Source organism: Callorhinus ursinus, unplaced genomic scaffold, assembly GCF_003265705.2.
Source record: "Callorhinus ursinus isolate GAN/ISIS: 27379988/994484 unplaced genomic scaffold, GSC_fseal_2.0 scaffold8, whole genome shotgun sequence".
NCBI classification, from domain to species: Eukaryota; Metazoa; Chordata; class Mammalia; order Carnivora; family Otariidae; genus Callorhinus; species Callorhinus ursinus.
The window spans coordinates 46,731,680-46,752,249 of record NW_027397070.1 but is presented as its reverse complement, the minus strand read 5'-3'; the positions used below and the strand labels follow the sequence as shown (position 1 = coordinate 46,752,249).

Genomic DNA, 20,570 nt, shown 5'->3' with positions numbered 1-20,570 from the left:
GATTGAGTCATGTTGGGTTCACAGCAAAATCAAGCAGAAGATACACAGATTTCCCATATATTACCTGCCTCCATATAAGCACAGCCTCTCTCTTTATTAACATCCCCACCAGAGTGCTGTATTTGTCACAACTGATGAAACTACATTGATACATCAGCATCACTCCAAGTCCATAGTCTTCCTAGGGTTCACTCTTGGTGCTGTACATTCTGAGTTTGAACAAGTGTAAATGACATGTACCCACCATTACAGTATCATACAGAGTAGTTTCACTCCCCTAAAAAGCTCTCCCTTCTAACTAACACCTAACAACCACTAATCTCTACTGTCCTCATAGTGTTGCCTTTTCCAGAATGTTGACATTTTCCACTATGTCATATAGTTGGGATTAAATAATGTGTAGTGTGTGATTCTTCTTTCATTTATTAATATACATTTACGTTTCCTCCATGTTTTTTGATGGCTTGACAGCTCATTTCTTTTTAGTGTTAATATTCCATTGTTTGGATGTACCACAGTTTACTTATCCTTTCACCAACTGAAAGACATCTTGGTTACTTCCAAATTTTGGCAATTATGAATAGAGCTGCTATAAACATCCACGTTCAGGTTACTGTATGGCCATAGTTTTCAACTCCCTTGGGTAAATACCAAGGAGTGTGACTGCTGGATTATATGGTAAGAATATGTTTATTTTTCTAAGAAACTGCCAAACTGTCTTCCAGAGTGGAAGTATCCATGTTGCCTTCTCATCAACAATGGATAAGAGTTCCTATTGCTGCACATCCTTACCAGCATTTGGTGTCATCAATGATCTAGATTTTGGCCATTCTAATGGTATATGTGTTGATTTCATTTGCATTTCCCCGTAGACATATGATATGAAGCATCTTTTCATATGCTTATTTGCCAACCGTATATCTTTTTGATGACCATATGTTAAATTCTTAGGTCCAATTTTAAGTTGGGTTGTTTTCCTGTAATAGTCCTTTATCAGATATGTATTTTGCACGTATTTTCTCCCAGTCTGTGGCCTTTTAATTCTCTTGACAGTGTCTTTCATAGAGCAGAAATTTTAATTTGAATCAAGTCCAACCTATCAAATTTTCTTTCATGGGTTGTCTTTGGTGATCTAAAAAATCATCACCAAACTCAGTCATTTCGGTTTACCCCTCCTATGTTATCTTCTAAGAGCTTTATAGCTTTACGTTTTACATTCAGTTCTATGACCCATTTTAAGTTAATTTTTGTAAAGGGTATAAGGTCTGTGTCTAGTTTCAACTTATTTGCATATTGATGTCCAGTTTTTCTTGCACCATTTGTTGAAAATACTATCTTTGCAGGCGCCTGGGTGGCTCAGTTGGTTAAGCGTCTACCTTCAGGTCAGATCATGATCCTGGGGTCCTGGGATAGAGCCCCATATCAGGCTCCCTGCTCAGCAGGGAGTCTGCTTCTCCCTCTCCCTCTGCTTCTCCCCCCGCCTGTGCTCTCTCTCTCAAATAAATCTTTAACAAAAATACTATCTTTGCTCCACTGTATTGCCTTTGCTCTTTTATCAAAGATCAGTTGAGTATATTTATATGAGTCTACATTGGGATCTCATTTCTGTTTCCTTTATTTATGCCTATTGTCTTTTTTGTCTTGATTACTGTAGCTCTATACTAAGTCATGAAGTCAGGTAACATCTGTCCTTCAATTTTGTTTTTTCAATATTGTGTTGGCTATCCTGGATCTCTTGCCTTTCCATATAAACTTTAGAATCAGTTTGTCAATATCCACAAAAAAACTTGCTGGGATTGCACTGAATCTATAAATCAATTTGGGAAGAATTGACATCTTGACAATATGGAGTCTTCCTATCCATGAACATGGATTATCTCTGCATTTATTTAGTTCTTCGATTTCTTTCATCAGAGTTTTGTAATTTTCCTCATATGGATCTTGTACACTCTTGTTAGATTTGTACTTAAGTATTTTGTTGTTGGGGGTGCTAATATAAATGGTATTATTTTAAATTTCAAGTTTCACTTGTTTATTGCTGGTACATAGGAAAGCAATTGACTTTTATATATTAACCTTGTATCCTGTAACCTAGCTAAACTCCTGTTCCAGGAGTTTGTTGATTCGTTTGGATTTTCTACATAAATGATGGTGTCTTCTGCAAACAAAGGCAGTTTTATTTCTTCCATTCCTATCTGTGTATATTTTCTTTCCTTTGTCTTATTGCATTATCCAGGAGTGACAATACAATTTTGAAAAGCAGTGGAGAGAAGGGACTTCTTTGCCTTGATCTTAGTAGGAAAGCTTCAAGTTTCTCACCATTAAATATGATGAAATATGTTAGCTGTAGGTTTTTTAGTTATCTTTTTTATAATTATTCTTTATTTTTATAGTTATTATCTATTCCTATTTTACTGAAGGTTTTTTTTTTTTCTTATCATGAATGGGTGTTGGATTTTGTCTAGTGTTTCTTTTTTATCTGTTTATATGATGTGATTTTTCTTCTTTAGCCTGTTGTGATGGACGTTAACTCATTTTTGAATGTTGAATCATATCTTGCGTACCACCCCACTTGGCCGTGGTGCATAATTCTTTTTATACATTGTGGGATTCAATTTGCTAATATTTTGTTAGGGATTTTTGCATATATGTTCATGAGAAATCTGTAGTCTGCAGTTTTCCTTTCTTGTAATGTCTTTGGTTTTGATAATCAGGATAATGATGGCCTCACAGTATGTTAGGGAATATTCCCTCTATCTTCTGAAAGAGATCATAGGAAATTGGTATACTTTCTTCCTAAAGTGTTTGATAGAAATCCTAGTAAACCCATCGAGGCCTGGTGCTTTTTGTTTTTGAAGGTTGGTAAGTATTGATTTGATTTCTTTAATGGATACAGACCTATTCAAATTGTCCTTTTTTCTTTTATGAGTTTTGGCAGATTGTGTCTTTCATGTAACTGGTCTATTTCATCTAGGTTATCAAATCTGTGAGAGAGTTGTTCATAGTATTCCTTTGCTATCCTTTCGATGTCTATGGGCTCTTTAGTGATGTCCCCTCTTTCATTTCTGATATTAGTTATTTGTGTAAAGAACGTTCTTTTTTTTTTAAGTTTATTATTTATTCAAGTAATCTCTACACCCAATACGGGGCTCAAACTCATGACCCTGAGATCGAGTGGCATGCTCCTCCGACTGAGCCAGCCAGGCACTCCAAGAATGTTCTTTTAATAAAACTTTTAATACCTAAAAAAAAAATGAACTAGATTCTCTCATGTCAAGTGGGTATTCTAGATTTGACCAAACTAATACTTTTTTTTTAAAGTGAGGGTACAGTATCAAAACCTATATTTTCCAGGATTATTAAAGAAGATGTGTGATGTGAGAAAATATGTTCATAGCACCTGTGGATCCAGTCGTCATAATTCGAAAGGGAGAAGAGAAAGAGTTGGAAAAAAGAACTTCACGATTAAGAGAGATAATCTTCTCAACTGAAAATTTAATTTCCCTACCATTGAAACACAGCACCTATTCCCAAAAACTTAATAGTCTTGATCTATGTATGGCTACTACCTTGAACCTATTTTTGCTTATCCTTATCAATTCCAAATTTATTCAAAAGACTGAATTCAAATGAGAGCAGCATAAAAAACTGGATTTTAAAGTACTAAGAAAAAGAATTTTTGATATCCCAGCCATTAAGTTAGGACTCTTTCTAAAACATGCATACAGATAATTATTGAGGACATAAAAGAAGAAATTGTTTCCCTATGGCCCAATAATTAAATTCTTCTGTATTTTCCCTGAAAAGTTTGAAACTATGCCCCAAAACGGCATTTACAAGAATGCTCAATGTAACACTGTCATGACAGTGAAAAGCTGTCACAAATAAGAGAAATAATCTATGTTATATAGGTATCATGGAATACACACATACACACATGTATATTTATATATGTGTGTGTGTGTATGTATATACACACAGACAAAAGGGGTCTGCAGACAACATGTAAAGAATTATCACTCATGTAAAAAAAATAAAACTATATCCTTATAGGTACATATATATGTAATATAAATGCACAGAAAAAGATTTGGAAAGCCACACACCAAAATAACAACAGTAATTACCTCCGAGATTTTAAAATATTTGTTGCTTAATGGGGGTTTTAGTATCTGTAGTATTTTTTTTTTAATAATGAGAATGAATGAATTTGTATTTTATGGTTGGAATAAATTTGAAAAAGATAATGCCCCAAAACATACTTTTAAGAAATCAAACATAGCAAAAGTATACCCACCTTGACACTGACAGGTACCAACAAAGAAGCTTTAATGACATCCATCCTCTTTCCCCAGTAGAAATAGTAGAAAGCAATGGAGAGTTATAAGGAGGACATTCTGGTCAAATTCACAGCTGGATATGGCTGCTCAGCCGCTCTGCTTAATCAAAGGGAATTCTTGCTGTCTTCTTTCTCTGGGATAAGTGTGTGCACACTATTTAATTGTGCACACACAGGTGCTTACCTGCCATCTTGATGAATGGAGGCACGGAAAGGATGTCACCCAAGGAGGAGGCAATATACATGCATCCATGTGCCAGCAAGCAATGAACAAAAAATAACTTATTGCAAATTCAGCATCAGTGTATTATGTATGTATTGCTATCTGGTTCAGTGAAAACAGAATTATTTACTCCAAAATATCAGTTACAAGGTACTGGTCAAAATATTTACATACAATCTATGTAATATAACCTGATGTTTCCTCTCCTATAGACATCTTCTTTACAGTAATCATCTTTCAGACGTCTTTTATGATATACGTCAGAAGTCCCAAAATGATGGCTTGTAGGTAATATGTGGCCTCCAGTTGGCTTGTTTTGCCACTACTCTATTGTCCTCATCATATTTTGAAAAGACTGCATCTCATAAAAATCCAGCTTTCCACTTTTATCTTCATCTGGTTACATCTGGTCTACCTTGCTTCATGGCAACCACTGTCTGGAGAAGAACATAGGGCAAGCACTCTGCATCTTCTCAGTCCCCACTATGCCCTACTGCCTCCCCAAACTGAGAGCCAGTCGCCTTTATCATTCTGCTTCCACTGCTAATTTTCTCACAGTAGAGTTAAGAAGAAAATGAACACTTGTACTTTTATCTCTACCAAATGTGGGAAAAGCAAAGATACATAGTGTAGAATGTTTTGAGAAAAACTGGAAAGAGAACATTTTTCCCATGAGAATGAAGACGATTCCTACATGTCTAATTTGCAAACAAAGTATGTTCCTGATGAAAGAATAGAACATGCCATCATGGAACTACTGGCCAATTCTCCCACTTATGTCTTCCTGTCTATAGCAGGCATTTGGACTTGTGATGCGTGGTTTATGTAACACTTACGGAAATGCCACCAACTGGAAGATACAGAGGCAGTGAAAAAGCAAACTCAAGAATTGGAGTACTGTGAATTACACATATATTGACTTATATGAATTAAGTTTATATTTAAATCCATCGCACCGAATCTAAATATGCTTGTTGAGCACCAGCTGTACATGACAGGTACTGCATATTAGGTGTTATAAGGATGGAAGAGGAGCAAAAATATAGTTCTTACCCTCTAGGAGTTTGCATTTGGGAATGGGAAGGGATGGGGAAGAAGGACAAGACAGGCATATAAGTTACTCTACTAGAAAGATAAACTAAGAGGAGATCATAGATCTATGGATGGACACTTGCGTTGCTTCTGTATCTTGGCTAATATAAATAACGTTACAATAAACATAAGGGTGCATACATCTTTCCTTTTTTTGGTGGGGGGTAAATACCCAGTAGTAGAATCACAGTCATTTGATAATTATATTTTTAGTTTTTTGAGGAACCTCCAAAGTCTTTTTCTACCGTGGCTGCACCAATTTGCATTCTCATCAACAATAAGATGGTAATAATGTTGTTTGGTAACAGATGGTGACCACACTTACTGTGGTGAGCACTGAGTAATGTATAGAACTGTTGCATCATTATATTATACACCTGAAACTGTGGATATTAATTCTACTTAAAAAAATTAAATACATGAAAGCCACATCCAAAAAAGAAAAAAAGAGATCATAGGACAAATCAAGCAAAACCCTGTGAGAGCTGGAAGGAGGGAGCAAACCAGGAGGATCAGGGAGAACACAGCTTCAGGGAGAATGGAGCATGTGAGCTGGGCCTTAAGACACAATTCCTAAAGGAAACGGGAAATTTGAGGGAAAGTTGAAGGTACAGTAAATCACACAGTGTGCCTGCAGTGTAGTGTACATGTGGTAAGAAGAGTGCAAGACAAAGCTGGCAAAGTCGCTGGGATCATGTTACTGACAGACTTGACTGCCAAGCTGATGACTTATCCTTAATAAGATGGGTAATAGGGAACTTCCAAGTGAAAGAGGTTACGATGCTTGTCACTGGAGCTAGAGCAAATAGGCTAGTTACGTTACATAAGAAATTACAAATGACAGAAAATAAAATGTAAAATATGATTTCCTTTCCTCTGTTCTTACACAATACTCATCAAATTTTAAACTTCTGCGATTGAAAAGAGGTATCAAACAACCTAACAAGTAATAAATGAGACCCCAAGTGTACAGTTATACTTGTGGGAGTGCAAGGAAGATGGTTTCAGAGGTAAGCAACTGAATCATATTGTTCCTGATATATTTACATCTGAATGTACTTCCAGGTCCATAGAAGTTAGAAAACACACACATGTGCACACACATACAACACACACAATACTGAAGCATTCACCACCCTAGAACTTATGAAGGCCTCAGAAAGAAGGTATCATAGTTAAGGAGAAAGAAAGTGCCAGGTGACCAGGAAACCCAAGTTCTAGCCTTGCTTTTCCACCAAGTAACCGTACACTTTGAGCAAGTAATTTATCTTCTTTCAGCCTTAGAAACTTCATCTCTGAAATGAAGGAATTTGACAGGAATGAGCCCTAAGGTGTTTCCAACCTCTTCTCTAAATATCAAGAGTTTCAAACTGGCAGCCTTCAAGTCAGAAATGGCAGGCAAACTGCTCAGGCCAAAGCATTTGCAAAAAAACCCAACCAACCAAACCAAAACCAAAATAAGTTCTTAGTGTCCAAACACTGATTTCACATAAAAACCCAGATTTTGCACTTTTCTCGAAAACCCACAAAATCGGGCAACAAGCACCCACATCCCTACATAGCCACAGTCTGCTGTGGCTGAGCAGGCGCTGCCTCCCCTTTGACCAGACCTACCTTATTCTCCAGCTTGCCAGTCTCCACCCTCTGACTTACTCCTTTGTTACCTGTCCAACTGAGTAAGTGTGTGACTACTGCCACGCTCATGGGAGACATCTCCTCTATTCACTCAAGAGATACATGAGTCATGCACCAAGCTAGCTAGATGCTGTAAAAGAAATAAACATTAGACATACCTAAGAATTAGAACTCTCCATCAGAAATAATAGGTGTGAGAGGGATTTCAAGTTATGGTGGAAGAGATTACTTCAATTCTTGAAATACAGGAGAAGGATCTGCAATCTAGATCAATATTGTCAAAACAAGAATGTGCATATTTGGTAGAAAGTGCAAGCTTCTTAAGTAGAGGACTCAAAGCCAAGTCCTTCCCTATATAATAAACCATTAAATCTACAAGCTCTTCATAGGATCACAGATGCAAGGTCCTGCTGGCAGGCAGAGGGCTGTGCGTAACTGCAGAAGCTCAGCTCCACTCAAGAGGATGCTCACTGACTATGGTTTAATGTGAAAGCAGTGGAGCCTAAGAACAGAACCAGATCAGTCACTGAGGTGCATAAATATCCAGATACAGAGGACGGTGGCCTAAGGATTTAACTTTCAGTCATGTGTGGACGAGGGACTCATCAGAGTCTCTGGCCCTCTAAGATGCATCATGATGCTTTGCTTTGTCAGAATCCTATCATGCAGGATTTTCCAGGCAATAAGATCTGCCTTTGTCATTTCATTATGGCATTTCTCTTGATAGTTCACCCCTCTGCTGTGCTGGCTCTTAAGCACCTGTCACCCTCTGAAGATGTTTATGTAAAGGATGCCATTGCTATTGTTCCTTCATTGCTAGAAATTAGGCAAGCACAGGAAGTGGCAGAGTGACGATGATATATGAAATTCAAACTTTATAAGAGCAAAAGACAGCATGGATATCCATCAACAGAAACCTGGTATGTTAAATCATATGATACGGTATTCTGCAGCTCGACAACTGGAATGAGTGCCAAGAGAATTATGCCATGTAAAAAAAGGCCAAAAGTTTAATCCCAAAAAGTTACATCTTAAATGATTTCACTTATATAACATTCTTTAAATGATACAATTACAGAAATGGAAAACAGATTAATGGTTGCCCCTAGAGATGGCGGGGTGTATGTGGAAGATGGGGGTGGATACACAAACCTACACATGTGATAAAACTGTACAGAAATATACCTACACAATATATATTCCATGTCATGAAAAGAACAGAAATATAAGTGAAGCAATTGCTTAAAAATTTTCAGTAAAGCTCCTTACAATACAAAGGTACCTTTGGGAAATTAGGGAGGGAGGGAGGAGGAGGAAAAAGGAGAGGATAGAAGAGAGAGGGAGAGAAGGGGGGGGAATATTCCAAGAATGGGAATGTTCAATACACAAAATCTGAATGACCTCTAAGACACACTATTGAAAAGAAAAAAGAAAAATAAGGTGGTTTGCGTAGCACTCTTACCATTTGAGTAAACAAAAACAAAAATGTTAATACTTAATGCTTATCCACAGGAATTTTTCTGAAAGGAAACAAAAGAAACAGGCAACACTGGTTACCTCTATTGATGGGATGTGGGAGGCTCAGGGTTGAGATGGGAGACTTTTACACATAGCCCTTGAACCTTCTGAATTTTATACCACATGGATGTATTACTTATTCATAAAATTACCATTTTCTTTTTCAATATATGAAAATCAGAGCAAATCCATGCTTCAGGGCCTTCACCTTTGTACACACCTGTGGTCTGGCCACTGCTTTCTGTTACTACTTATCCCCTCTGGGTACTTAGTACTTAGCCTTTGTACCTAAGCCTCTTAAGACGCCATACTGGTTCTGAAGATCAGTTTCACAGCTTACCTGAAAATGCTTCTGAATTATTACTCTTCCAGCACACACACACACGCACACACACACACATACTGCACTATTTCATATGACATAGCTCGGTCTAGAGTAGCTGACTATAAAAGATGACAATTATCTTCAAGCCAAGTGAAAATTTTAGATTTCAAAAGCAAAAAAAGGAACAAGTCCAAAAGTAATGACGATGATGATGACAGCTACCAGTTTTTTACCTTTTACTCTGCTTGGTACTGCGCCAAGTAGCTGACAAGCGTCATCTCAATTTACTCCTCACAACAACCTTTGCTAGGTAAGTTTTGTTATTGTTCACTATATAGATGAGGAAATGGAAGCTCAGATAGGTTAAATGATTTGCTTAAGGTCACATAACTTCTGAGAGAGGAACTTGAACTTGTACCAGGGTCTGTCAATACTAACAATGAGGAATCATTCTTCTGTGGCTTAGTAAAATTCATCTCAGTTTTGGTAGCTCTAAACTGTATCTGAAACAACCATACAGTCTCTTTGTAGCTGACAACTTGTTACTTTTACAGTCCTACCAGTAAGCCAGGCTCTAGACACCAATATTACCAAAATGCCTGCAATTTGCACAGTCAGCAGGATAAAATACTTAACATAAAAAGCTGAGGCACCTCCGAAGTAAGAAAACCTAGGTTGAAATTTTTAGTCAGTCCAATTCAGAATTTAATACTTGGTTTACCCAAACAACCACCAGAATTCTTTCACAAAGGAAAGAAATCCAACCAGAAAATTTAAGACTTTGTCTCTGTCGATAAACTTCTGAATTAATCATTGATATTTACATCAAATATAACTTCTTGAAAATTATGTGCATCAAGTAAGTGTCAACAAACAGACTACTGTGCATAATTTATGGCTTTTGATCTTGTAATCAGTCACAATGTATTTTGAATAGGCCAATTTAACCCTAAATAAAATGACTTCTAAATAGAAAAAATTTCTGCATCTCATCAAGCAGAGCTGAATCACGAAAGTGAGATTTTTCACATTTAGTTTAAAAGATGTGAAACATTAAAGATACCAGGAACTTTCCCCAACACCAGATTATTCTGTATTAAGACACAACACAGGATTTTAAATCAACTTAATGTGACTAAAATAAAAAATTTAAAACACATACCATGCAGTTTTCTGAGATGATAAGGGAAACAGTGTTAATAAAACAACAGTAAAATGCCAGCAAATAAATGGAACCCAAGTTTGGTCTTCTGTATTCCAAGGACATCTCTTAACAAACTTAAAATATTTGTGTTATCAAGGCATTTTCTACCCACACTAAATTTCTCTAAGTTATTCTTGGGCTTTCTAGTCTATTCTCTGTCTAGTGGCAATGCAAATTCAAGAATTTTTTAATAGTCCCATTAGACTAACAAAGTCAAATATCAACTGACAATCTCTACTACTTTCTTTTTGGGGACTAATCTTTTTTTTCATTAATCTTCTTTCATTGAGGTTATTTTGTTAGACCAACTTTCTAAAGTAGCCAATATTCTATGTTCATCCCCTAAGGTCATGTTAATCTGTATCCTCCAAAAACCAGCAGAGGCCATTTCTGACTCTGTTCCCTCTTCCCTAATCCTCTCTGGTATAAGATCACAGACACAAAGCCAAGGCTGCAAGGCCAAAATATGGCAGATTTAAAGTGATTCATGAGTGATTACCACTTCTTATTTCATTGGCATTCTGAATACTGTTAGAACTTACAAAGGTTAAGAAAACTAAAGTAAAACATCCTCTAAAGAATATATATGCTTCCACTGTCTTCTGAACTAGAGAACACATTCTGGAAATACTGTTTTTGTTAAGACTAGACATTTGGTAGATTCAAGTGGGTCTCTGTACAAACAATAATTCTATTGGCTATCTTGTGATGTACCTTCATTCAACATCATAAAAGCAGCTGAGAAAGATGGGTACATAGAAGTGTACTGTCGGCCAATAAGCAACAAGAGTATCTTGTTAAATACTACAGACAGTGGAAGTTATCTAATGCAGGAAATTATACATTCAATATTGACTTAATGATCTCAAAGCCTCTTACATGTAAACACTCAGAACTTCGAGAAGATAGAACAGAAAGTTGTTAGGATTCCCATTAGTCTTCAGTACTATAGTTTCACATTCTTGAACCCAAAGTGATACTATTTGAATGCTAATAAATATCATTTCTGGTCACACAGTACTTAATGTAGGTCATAAAATTAAAAGGTTTTTGTCCATAGCCCAAAAGTGAATACTTCAAAATATTCAAGCCTTTTGTGAACAAATTTACAACTTGCTGAGTTGGATTACAAAGTGGAAACGGTGTTTGAGGAAGAAAGCTCCTCTCTGTCTTCTCTCATGTTAGAAAATGACGTTTTTTTCTTTGCAGAATGGAAAAGGGAAAAGAGATTTTGTTGCTTTTAAAATGCAATGATATTTGGGTTTTAGCTCTGTGCATTTCTAGGTTCCACCTGGTACTATCCACGAGAGAGGAAATTCTTTGCAGAAGTCCATGCTTTCCAATAATGAGCAATCTGGCAAGAACCTGAAAACTTGACAGGCTTAGAGGCTGCCTGCCAGAGGGCTGCACACCTCCGTACTCGTTCTCCCCTGCAATCTTGATGAAAACATCAACCATTCAAGTTTAGCAATAAGGCAACAAACTCCTGAGTTCTATGGAGTACTTCAGTTCTGCCCACCAGGAATCAAAGCCAGATGAGGGAAAAATCAAAACATAACATAGCATGAGGGGAGAAAGTGAAAAGAGGGAGGAACAACAAGAGGATCAAAAAAATAAAACAATAAAACATCATGCTATAGAACTGATGTACTCCAGGGAACCGATGAATATGTGCAATTGTCTCTACTGGTCTTCAAGACGCAAAGACAGAGAACGAAATCAGCTATCAAAGATCACTGAGCCTGCCTTGTGTTTACAATATGTGCTATGGAATCACTAAGCTATATAACATTCATCAGGAAAGAGATTTTGGGATGTTCGGCTAGCACGTAATTAGAACACACCATATTAAAAAAGCAATAAAAAATAAAATTAAGAAAACAAGAGAAAGGGGCCCATGCTGTATAGCCCATGAATCTCATCGGCTTTATCGTGAAAGTTTATTGTTTTTAATCCTAGTACAATCAGCTACCAGTTACATACAGTAAAAAACAAAAACAGCCACAAAGCAATGATGATAGAGATAGTCTGTGACATTGTACAGCGGAGGAAATATTTTCTGTTGGAATCCTCCAGCAGACCCCCACCTGGCTTCAGCAGTTAAGCTATCACTCCCTCCCTCCCCAAAATAGTTAAAAATAAAAATTAATGTCTTGCTTGGGTACAGCAAGATTCTAAGACCTCTTGGGGACACTGGAGAACTTTAAAAAATCTAAAGTGGTAGAAACAAAACAAAAATTGAAACGTGGAAGGCAAGGTGACACACAACGAAGCTCCATGAGGCTGTGGCTTCAGATCACCTCAAAGCGAACCACCTGGAAAGAAAAGAAAAGGCTGTCACACCACGAAACAGCACGCAGAAAGTTCAGTAGATGCCAGTATCTCATCACTCCACTCCTCCTCAAATCTACAGACTCCAACCTTTTCTCAAGTCTTATATTAAGGGAGCCAGGTTGCAGAAAATTGCTCCCTTTTCCAACGCCCTGCATTGTAAATGTTGGCAAGTAGCACATACTTACTCTGTTAAGAACCAGAAAATAATACAAGAAGAGAAGCATTTTTAGCAAAGCATGCTGTCTCCTTTATCTCAAACCCTTCAAAACAACCACACAGTAGGCTATTTATATGACTGTGCAGTCTTACCTCAGAGGAACAATGACTCCGTTCAAAAACTAAGTATCATATATATTTGGTTCGATTGAGGGCTTTTTCAGCCAGGTGACCACTTTCATCTGTGATCTTCTCCCAATCAGTCTGTCCGACCACAAAACCTATGGCCCTTTTCCTATCTGCGTCCTTCTTTTCTTCCAGGTCTGCCCATCTCACCTAAAAAGAACACAGCGTTAGGCTGGGCTTTAGGAAAAATCAATATGCAACGAGCTTCTTCACTCTCTCGATAGTCTAAGGGGTAGGATAACTAATCTGAATCTAAGAGATAAAAACATTAGGAATTAACTGGGGAGAAGTGGAGAAAGCCATATATCTTAAGTTACAGAAAGAAAACTCTGGTCAGTAACCAAGTCCTAACCCTTCCGGCTCCTGAACAGTTCAGCTCTCAGCTCAGTCCTGGCACCTCCATTTCCTCTGTCCCTCCTTTCTGGTTCGCTGATCTTATTTTTCCCTCTGCCTAGTCTTCCTACCTTACATGCTCACTCCCTCCAATACATTCTGCCAGAGTGATCCCCAAATACACACTGTTGTGACTCTTACCTGCTTTAAATCCTTCCCCTGCCTAAAGAATAAAATCCAAGCACACAGGTCCCTCTGGATCTGGCCCTGTCTACTCTCCAGTGGCATTTCTGGGCAGTGCCTACGGCCTTTTATATAAGCAGTACAAAATTACTTCTGGCTCTCAGAGCACACTGGGCCATTTCCCTTCTCTGTAATCGTGCATATACTAGTCTCCTTCCTGAAATGTCTTTGCCTTAACCCTGTCCACCTGCCGTGAGTCTAGTCATCAACCACTGCTTTATCTTTCTTGTTCTTTGCCAATGAAATAATTAATCAATCGTTGCTTCCTTAGAGCTACTTCTGGATTTTGACATGTTTACTTTTGAACTTTCACACTATATTGCAATGATCTATTTATAGACCTGTCTTCCCTAACAGACTATAAATACCTTAGATCAGTGGACTTTTATTTATCTCTACACAATAAATATTTCTTGAAATCTAATCTTAGAAAATAGGGAGCTGGTATTACTATTTTCATTCATGAGATAAAGAGATGAAGAGATGGACTCAGCTGCTGGCATTTATGAAAATACATAGATTTTAACTACAAATACATAGATCAGGGATATTTCCCAGGTTGGTATTCTGATATTTTTAGAATGTAAGCAGATCCATTTTGAATTTTAGTAATATATCAAACAGAGAGTCTTATATTAACAATTAAAAAATAAGCAGATATATATTCTGCAAAAGTTGAAATACCTGAAAAACTATGAAACTGTGGACATAGCACCGTCTACAGAGATTGTATTTTTTTTTAAAGATTTATTTATTTGAGAGAGAAAGAGAGAGCAAGTGCACATGTGGGAGGGGCATGGAGAGGGAGAGAAAATTTCTTTCTTTTTTAAGATTTTATTTTATTTGACAGACACAGAGAGAGTGGGAACACAAGCAGGGGCAGAGGGACAGGGAGAAGCAGGCTTCCCGCTGAGCAGGGAGCTCAATGTGGGGCTCGATCCCAGGACTCCGGGTTCATGACCTGAGCCGAAGGCAGATGCCCAACGACTGAGCCACCCAGGTGCCCCGGAAGAGAGAATTTCAAGCAGACTCTGCACTAAGCATTGAGCCTGACATGGGGCTCGATCTCACAATCCTGAGATCATGACCTGAGCCGAAACCAAGAGTTGGACACTTAACTGACTGCACCACCTACGCGCTCCCAAGATTGTATTTTAAATATAGCTTGTGATTTATTATCTGTGACAAGGAAAGAAAACCAGAGCATGCATGCTCCATGTTCTTCACACTGGATATAGAAATGCATTACTGCTCTTAGAGGTACACTGACCTTCCCTATTACCATTTATAAGACTGGTAATGAAATGACTAGGCTTCTCCAAACAGCAACCACTTGGTCAAAGAGAAGATACGTAGTAACAGGAGTGGGAAAAATTGGTAACACAACTCTTTTAAAAAGATTTTACTTATTTATTTGAGAGAGAGAGAGATAGAGAGAACACAAGCAAGGGAAGGGGCAGAGGGAGAGGGAGAAGCAGGCTCCCCGCTGAGCAGGGAGCCTGATGCAGGGCTTGATCTCAGGACCCTGAGATCATGACCTGAGCCAAAGGCAGACACTTAACTGAATGAGCTACCCAGGCGCCCCAACACCCAACTCTTTTTAAAGTAAATTTTTAATGTGTAGAAAACCTAAATTTCCTTCATGGACTTTAGTTTAAAAAAAAAAAAAGCCTAAATCTTAAATGATGTGGCCTTTTGTATGCAGAGATCTCTGGGCTTTCGGCTACGTATTTATGCTCATTGTATTTATTTTGATAGATTCATACACTCTCTCAGTTGCCCTTGGGATCAAGGGGACACATTTTAGCAAAAGATGATTATGGTTAAGGAGGATGAAGGATGGACAGATTGTGGCCACTGAGGAAAGAAATGGTAACTAGTCCACAGTACATCCTTGGCACAGAGTTAAACATACTGGTCAATCTCACCCTGAATAAACTAAGAGCTAACTTTTAAGTCTGCAGCTTAAATTAAGTCTTTAAAACTCAGATAAAATAAAGAACATAGAATAAGAAGAAGAAGTATGTAATTTTTTTTAAAGATTTTATTTATTTGACAGAGAGAGAGAGAGACAGGGAGAGAGGGAATACAAGCAGTGGGAGAGGGAGAAGCAGGCCCCCTGCTGAGCAGGGAGCCTGATGCGGGGCTCGATCCCAGGACCCAGGGACCACGACCCGAGCCAAAGGCAGACACTCAATGACTGAGCCACCCAGGCACCCCAACACCCAACTCTTTTTAAAGTAGATTTTTAGTGTGTAGAAAACCTAAATTATTATTTAAATATTATTGCTTATTTTTTATTTTTTATTTTATTTATTTATTTATTTATTTTTTAAAGATTTTATTTATTTAATTGACAGAGAGAGGAAGAGACAGTGAGAGAGGGAACACAAGCAGGGGAAGTGGGAGAGGGAGAAGCAGACTCCCCGCCGAGCAGGGAGCCCGATGCGGGCCTCGATCCCAGGACCCTGGGATCATGACCTGAGCCGAAGGCAGTCGCTTAACCAACTGAGCCACCCAGGCGCCCTGCTTATTTTTTAAATAAGCAATATGTTTTAGCACAAATGCCCACAATTTTAAGTTGAAATTAAAACATTTTGGAAACTACTGTATTTTGTTCATATCTCTAATATACACTGGTGCTATATTAACATTATTTATTTACATCTTGGACTCTCCACTGGAGGTCTGCTCTTTAAGAGGCCTCATCCACAGACCTGATACACACTCAACACAGTCGAATGAATGAATGATTACCAAAACACTAAATATATCAGGAGCAGAATAATGACTTTCAACTTGAAATGGTTTCTTTTTTTTTTTTTTTTAAGATTTTATTTATTTGACAGTGAGAGAGGGAACACAAGCAGGGGGAGTGTGAGCAGGGAGCCCCCCACTGAGTAGGGAGTCCGATGCGGGGCTCAATCCCAGGACCCTAGAATCATGACCTGAGCTGAAGGCAGACACTTAACAACTGAGCCACCCAGGCGCCCCTTGAAATGGTTTCTTAAATGTCGATGTCTCTCCTAATCTTCCTAGACATACTTTAACTGAGACTTTATCATCTTTTTTTTTTTTTTGCCATTTATCTTAACCATTAAAAAATGTGTAATACGGAAAAGTCTTGACTAACACTCAAAGGTTTGAGGTACATACGTTTCAGCCATTGTCCCTAAAAATATTTCTAAAATGTGTGAGTCCCACAAACAAGGGAACTGCTTATGTTCCAGTCATCAAAGAAACACAAAGTCCACTTAAGCTACCATTTTATGCCCAACTAAGCAACTGAAAAAAAATTTTTTTTAAAGATTTATTTATTTTTTGACAGAGAGAGATAGCAAGAGAGGGAACACAAGCAGGGGGAGTGAGAGAGGGAGAAGCAGGCTTCCCGCCGAGCAGGGAGCCTGGTGAGGGGCTTGATCCCAGGACCCTGGGATCATGACCTGAGCTGAAGGCAGATGCTTAATGACTGAGTCACCCAGGCGCCCCTAAGCAACTGAAATTTTTAAAAAATAAACTATATTTTAAAAATCTAGCCATTTTGGTAAAATTCTAGTATGATCAACTCTACAGAACTACCTTTTTGTTATAGTGGACATTAATCCTAGGAACCTGCCTGGTATTTGTAAAAAACTCAATTATAGAGAAAGCAAGAGACCCCAGGAAAGGAACAGTTATGAATTCTGCATTCATTGCCACCTGCAGGATCTCCTTGTAGTCTGGTGTTGATTTAGGTGAGTGGTTTTAGAGTTAAAAACTATTTGAAATGAGGATGTGAGGCAGGGGAGGAGGGTCAAAGATAAGCCACTTCAAAGAACTAGGATGTGGGGGTTAAGAAGATGGTAGCAAAGTAGGCTCGCCTTGGCCCACGAATAAAACTAGATGACTATCAAATCATCCTAAATACCCCAGAAATCGATCTGAAGACTGGCAGAACAAACTGCACACTAAAGGTAGAGAAGAGGCCACACTGAAGAAGGCAGAAAGTGTGGAGAGGCGGTTTGGGAGAGAAACAGATGGTGGCTGCTGTGGCCGGGAGGGAAGAACGAATCCCCACAGTAACTGCCTTGGGAAGCAATAAGAGCTGAATTTCATGACTTCTGGCAACCAGCGGAGAGTTTTAAAGGTCAGCAGGCTTGGCTGGGAGAGAGCCCTGAGGGCATTGCCCTGCTCTTGGAGAGAAGGAAGGCAAACATACAGCATGAAAACAGCAATCTGAAGAGTGCCTGTGGCATACAGTGGGAAGGTTATTTGCTCATCTTGGAGCACATCCTGAAGAGACAGCATTCACAGAGAGAGAACCCTCTGGAAACAAAGGAACTGGCCGGCGCCATTTCCCTCCCCTGCCCCTTAGCATAAGCACAGGACTACCTGTGGGAATCAGCACAGCACCGATACTCGTTACCTAACTTGCCTAAACCAAGCCCCCCGGTCCCCCAACACACGCACTCTGCTGGAACTGCCTCTCCCACTCACACTAGCCTCAGTCCCAGTGAGCAGAAACCCTCTCCCAGAAGACTGAATCAAACCCTTGCTCATACTGCCATCTCCCGAGGAGGGAGTTTTGCAGAGCTTCAGTTCTGGCAGTGGTGGTGACAGGTCTCATTTCACAAACAGACCAGAGCACACCTAGTTAAAACGTACCACATTCGGGCCAGGGACCAAACACTGCCCACAACTGGCAAAGAGCCTCTGCAGATAACTGGCCTGAAGGATAAAATGACCAGGACAAAAGAGCAGAGCATATGCAGCATACACTCCCGGAAGTGCCAGGCCCTGGGGAACAGGGGACACCACACAGCAGGGCACTACAGGACCTCTTCTTCATAAGGCCATTACCCTCAAGAATGAGAGATGTAGCTGACTTTGCTAACACACAGAAAGAGGCACAGAGACTTAGACAAAATGAGAAGACAGAAATTTATCTCAAATCAAAGAACAAGGACACGGCCAGAAATCTAAGCAAAACAGATATAAGTAACATGCCTGATAAAGAATTTAAAGTAATGATCATAAGATACTCCCTGGACCTGAGGAAAGAATGGAGGACATCAGTGAGACCCTTAACAGAGACAGAGAAGGAATAACATAGCAAAGATAAAGAGTACAATAAATGAAATGAGAAACATGCTTGAGGGAATGAACAGCAGAATGGAAGAAGCAAAAGAACGAATTAGTGATCTAAGGAGACAGAGTAATGGAAAGTATCAGGCTGAACAAAGGAGAGAAAAAAGAATTATGCAAAATGAAAAGAGTCTTAGGGAACTCAGTGATTCTATCAAATGTAGTAACATTCTTATTATAGGAATCCCAGAAGAAGGAGAGAGAAAAGGGGACAAAATTTATTTGAAGAAATAATAGCTGAAAACTTCCCTAATCTGGGAAGGAAACATATTCAGATCCAGGAAGCACAAAGAACTCCCATCAAAAATCAACAAAAGCAGATCCACACCAAGACATATTGTAATTAAACTGACAAAATATAATAATAAAGAAAAAGTCTTAAAAGGAGCAAGACAAAAGAAGGCAGTAACTTACAAGGGAAAACTCATAAGGCTAGCAGGAGATTTTTCAGCAGAAACTTTTCAAGCCAGAAGGGAGTGGCATGATATATTCAAAGTGCTAAATGGGAAAAATCTGCAACTGAGAATACGCTATCCAGGAAGACTATCATTCAGAAAAGAAGGACAAAGAGTTTCCCAGACAAACAAAAACAAGGGAGTTCATGATCACTAAACCAGCCCTGCAAGAAATATTAAAGGGGACTCTGAGTGGAAAGGAGGGACCCAAAGTGACAGCATAAAGGTAGGAAACACAAAAGCAGTAAAAATGAATATTTGTTAAAAATCAGTCAAGGAACTCACAAAATAAAAGAATGTAAAATATAACAACAAATATTTAAAATGTGCGGAGGAGAGGCAAAAAGAATGGGTTCAAACTTAAATGACCATTAACTTAATACAGACTGCTATATGCAGAAGAGGTTATAAACTAATCTAATGGTAACCATATATCAAAAGCCACTAATAAATATGCAAAGAATGAAGAGAAATAAATCAAATATATCACTAAAGAAAATCAGCAAACCATGAAAGAAAGAAAAGAAAGGATCAGAGACTATCTCTAGAAACAACCACAAAACAAATAATAAAATGACAACAAATACATATTTATCAATAATTACATTGAATGTAAATGGACTAAATGCTCCAATCAAAAGACATATGGTGATGGAATGGATAAAAAAAAATGAGACCCATTTATGCTGCCTACAAGACACTCATTTTAGACCTAAAGACACCTGCCAATTGAAAGTGAAGGGATAGAGAAATATCTATCCTGCAAATGGATGTTAAAAGAAAGCCAGAGTAGCAATACTTAAATTGGACAAAATAGACTTTAAAACAAAGATTGTAACAAGAGACAAAGAAAGACACAATAGAGAACGAAAGGGACAATCTAACAAGAAGATATAACAATTGTAAATATTTATGCACCCAACAAGGGAGCACCTAAATACATAAAACAGTTAATAATAAACATAAAGGAACTAATCAATAATACAGTAATAGTAGGGACTTTAACACCCCATTTGTATCAATAGATAGATCATCTAAACAGAAAATCAACAAAGAAACAATGGCTTTGAACAGCACTCTGGAACAGATGGATTTAACAGATATATTCAGAATATTCCATCCTAAAACAGCAGAATACACATTCTTTTCAAGTACACAGGGAACATTCTCCAGAAGAGATCACATATTTAGCCCACAAAACAAGCCTCAAAAAGCCTCAACAAATTCAAGATCACAGTCATACCACACATCTTTTCTGACCACAATACTATGAAACTAAAAGTCAACCACAAGAAAAAATCTGGAAAGAGCACAAATATGTGGAGGTTAAATAACATGCTACTAAACAATGAATGGGTCAAATAGGAAATAAAAGAAGAAATTTTAAAAGTACATGGAAACAA

The 20,570-nt window shown here is 38.2% G+C and overlaps 1 protein-coding gene across 2 annotated transcripts in view; it reads right to left on the bottom strand.

The window, feature by feature from the left end:
• Positions 1-12,259: 12,259 nt before the first annotated feature.
• Positions 12,260-20,570, bottom strand: part of YLPM1 (YLP motif containing 1) — a 73,678-nt gene continuing 65,367 nt past the window's right edge. The window contains exons 20-21 of one of the 2 annotated variants that reach the window (XM_025869645.2): positions 12,980-13,162; positions 12,260-12,651 (exon numbers count right to left, since the gene is read on the bottom strand). In XM_025869645.2, the coding sequence (XP_025725430.1) occupies positions 13,016-13,162 (147 nt within the window). In that variant the 3' untranslated portion in view covers positions 12,260-12,651; positions 12,980-13,015. Of the gene's footprint in view, positions 12,652-12,979; positions 13,163-20,570 lie in introns of those variants that run through there. The other variant, XR_012379075.1, reaches the window with a different exon arrangement.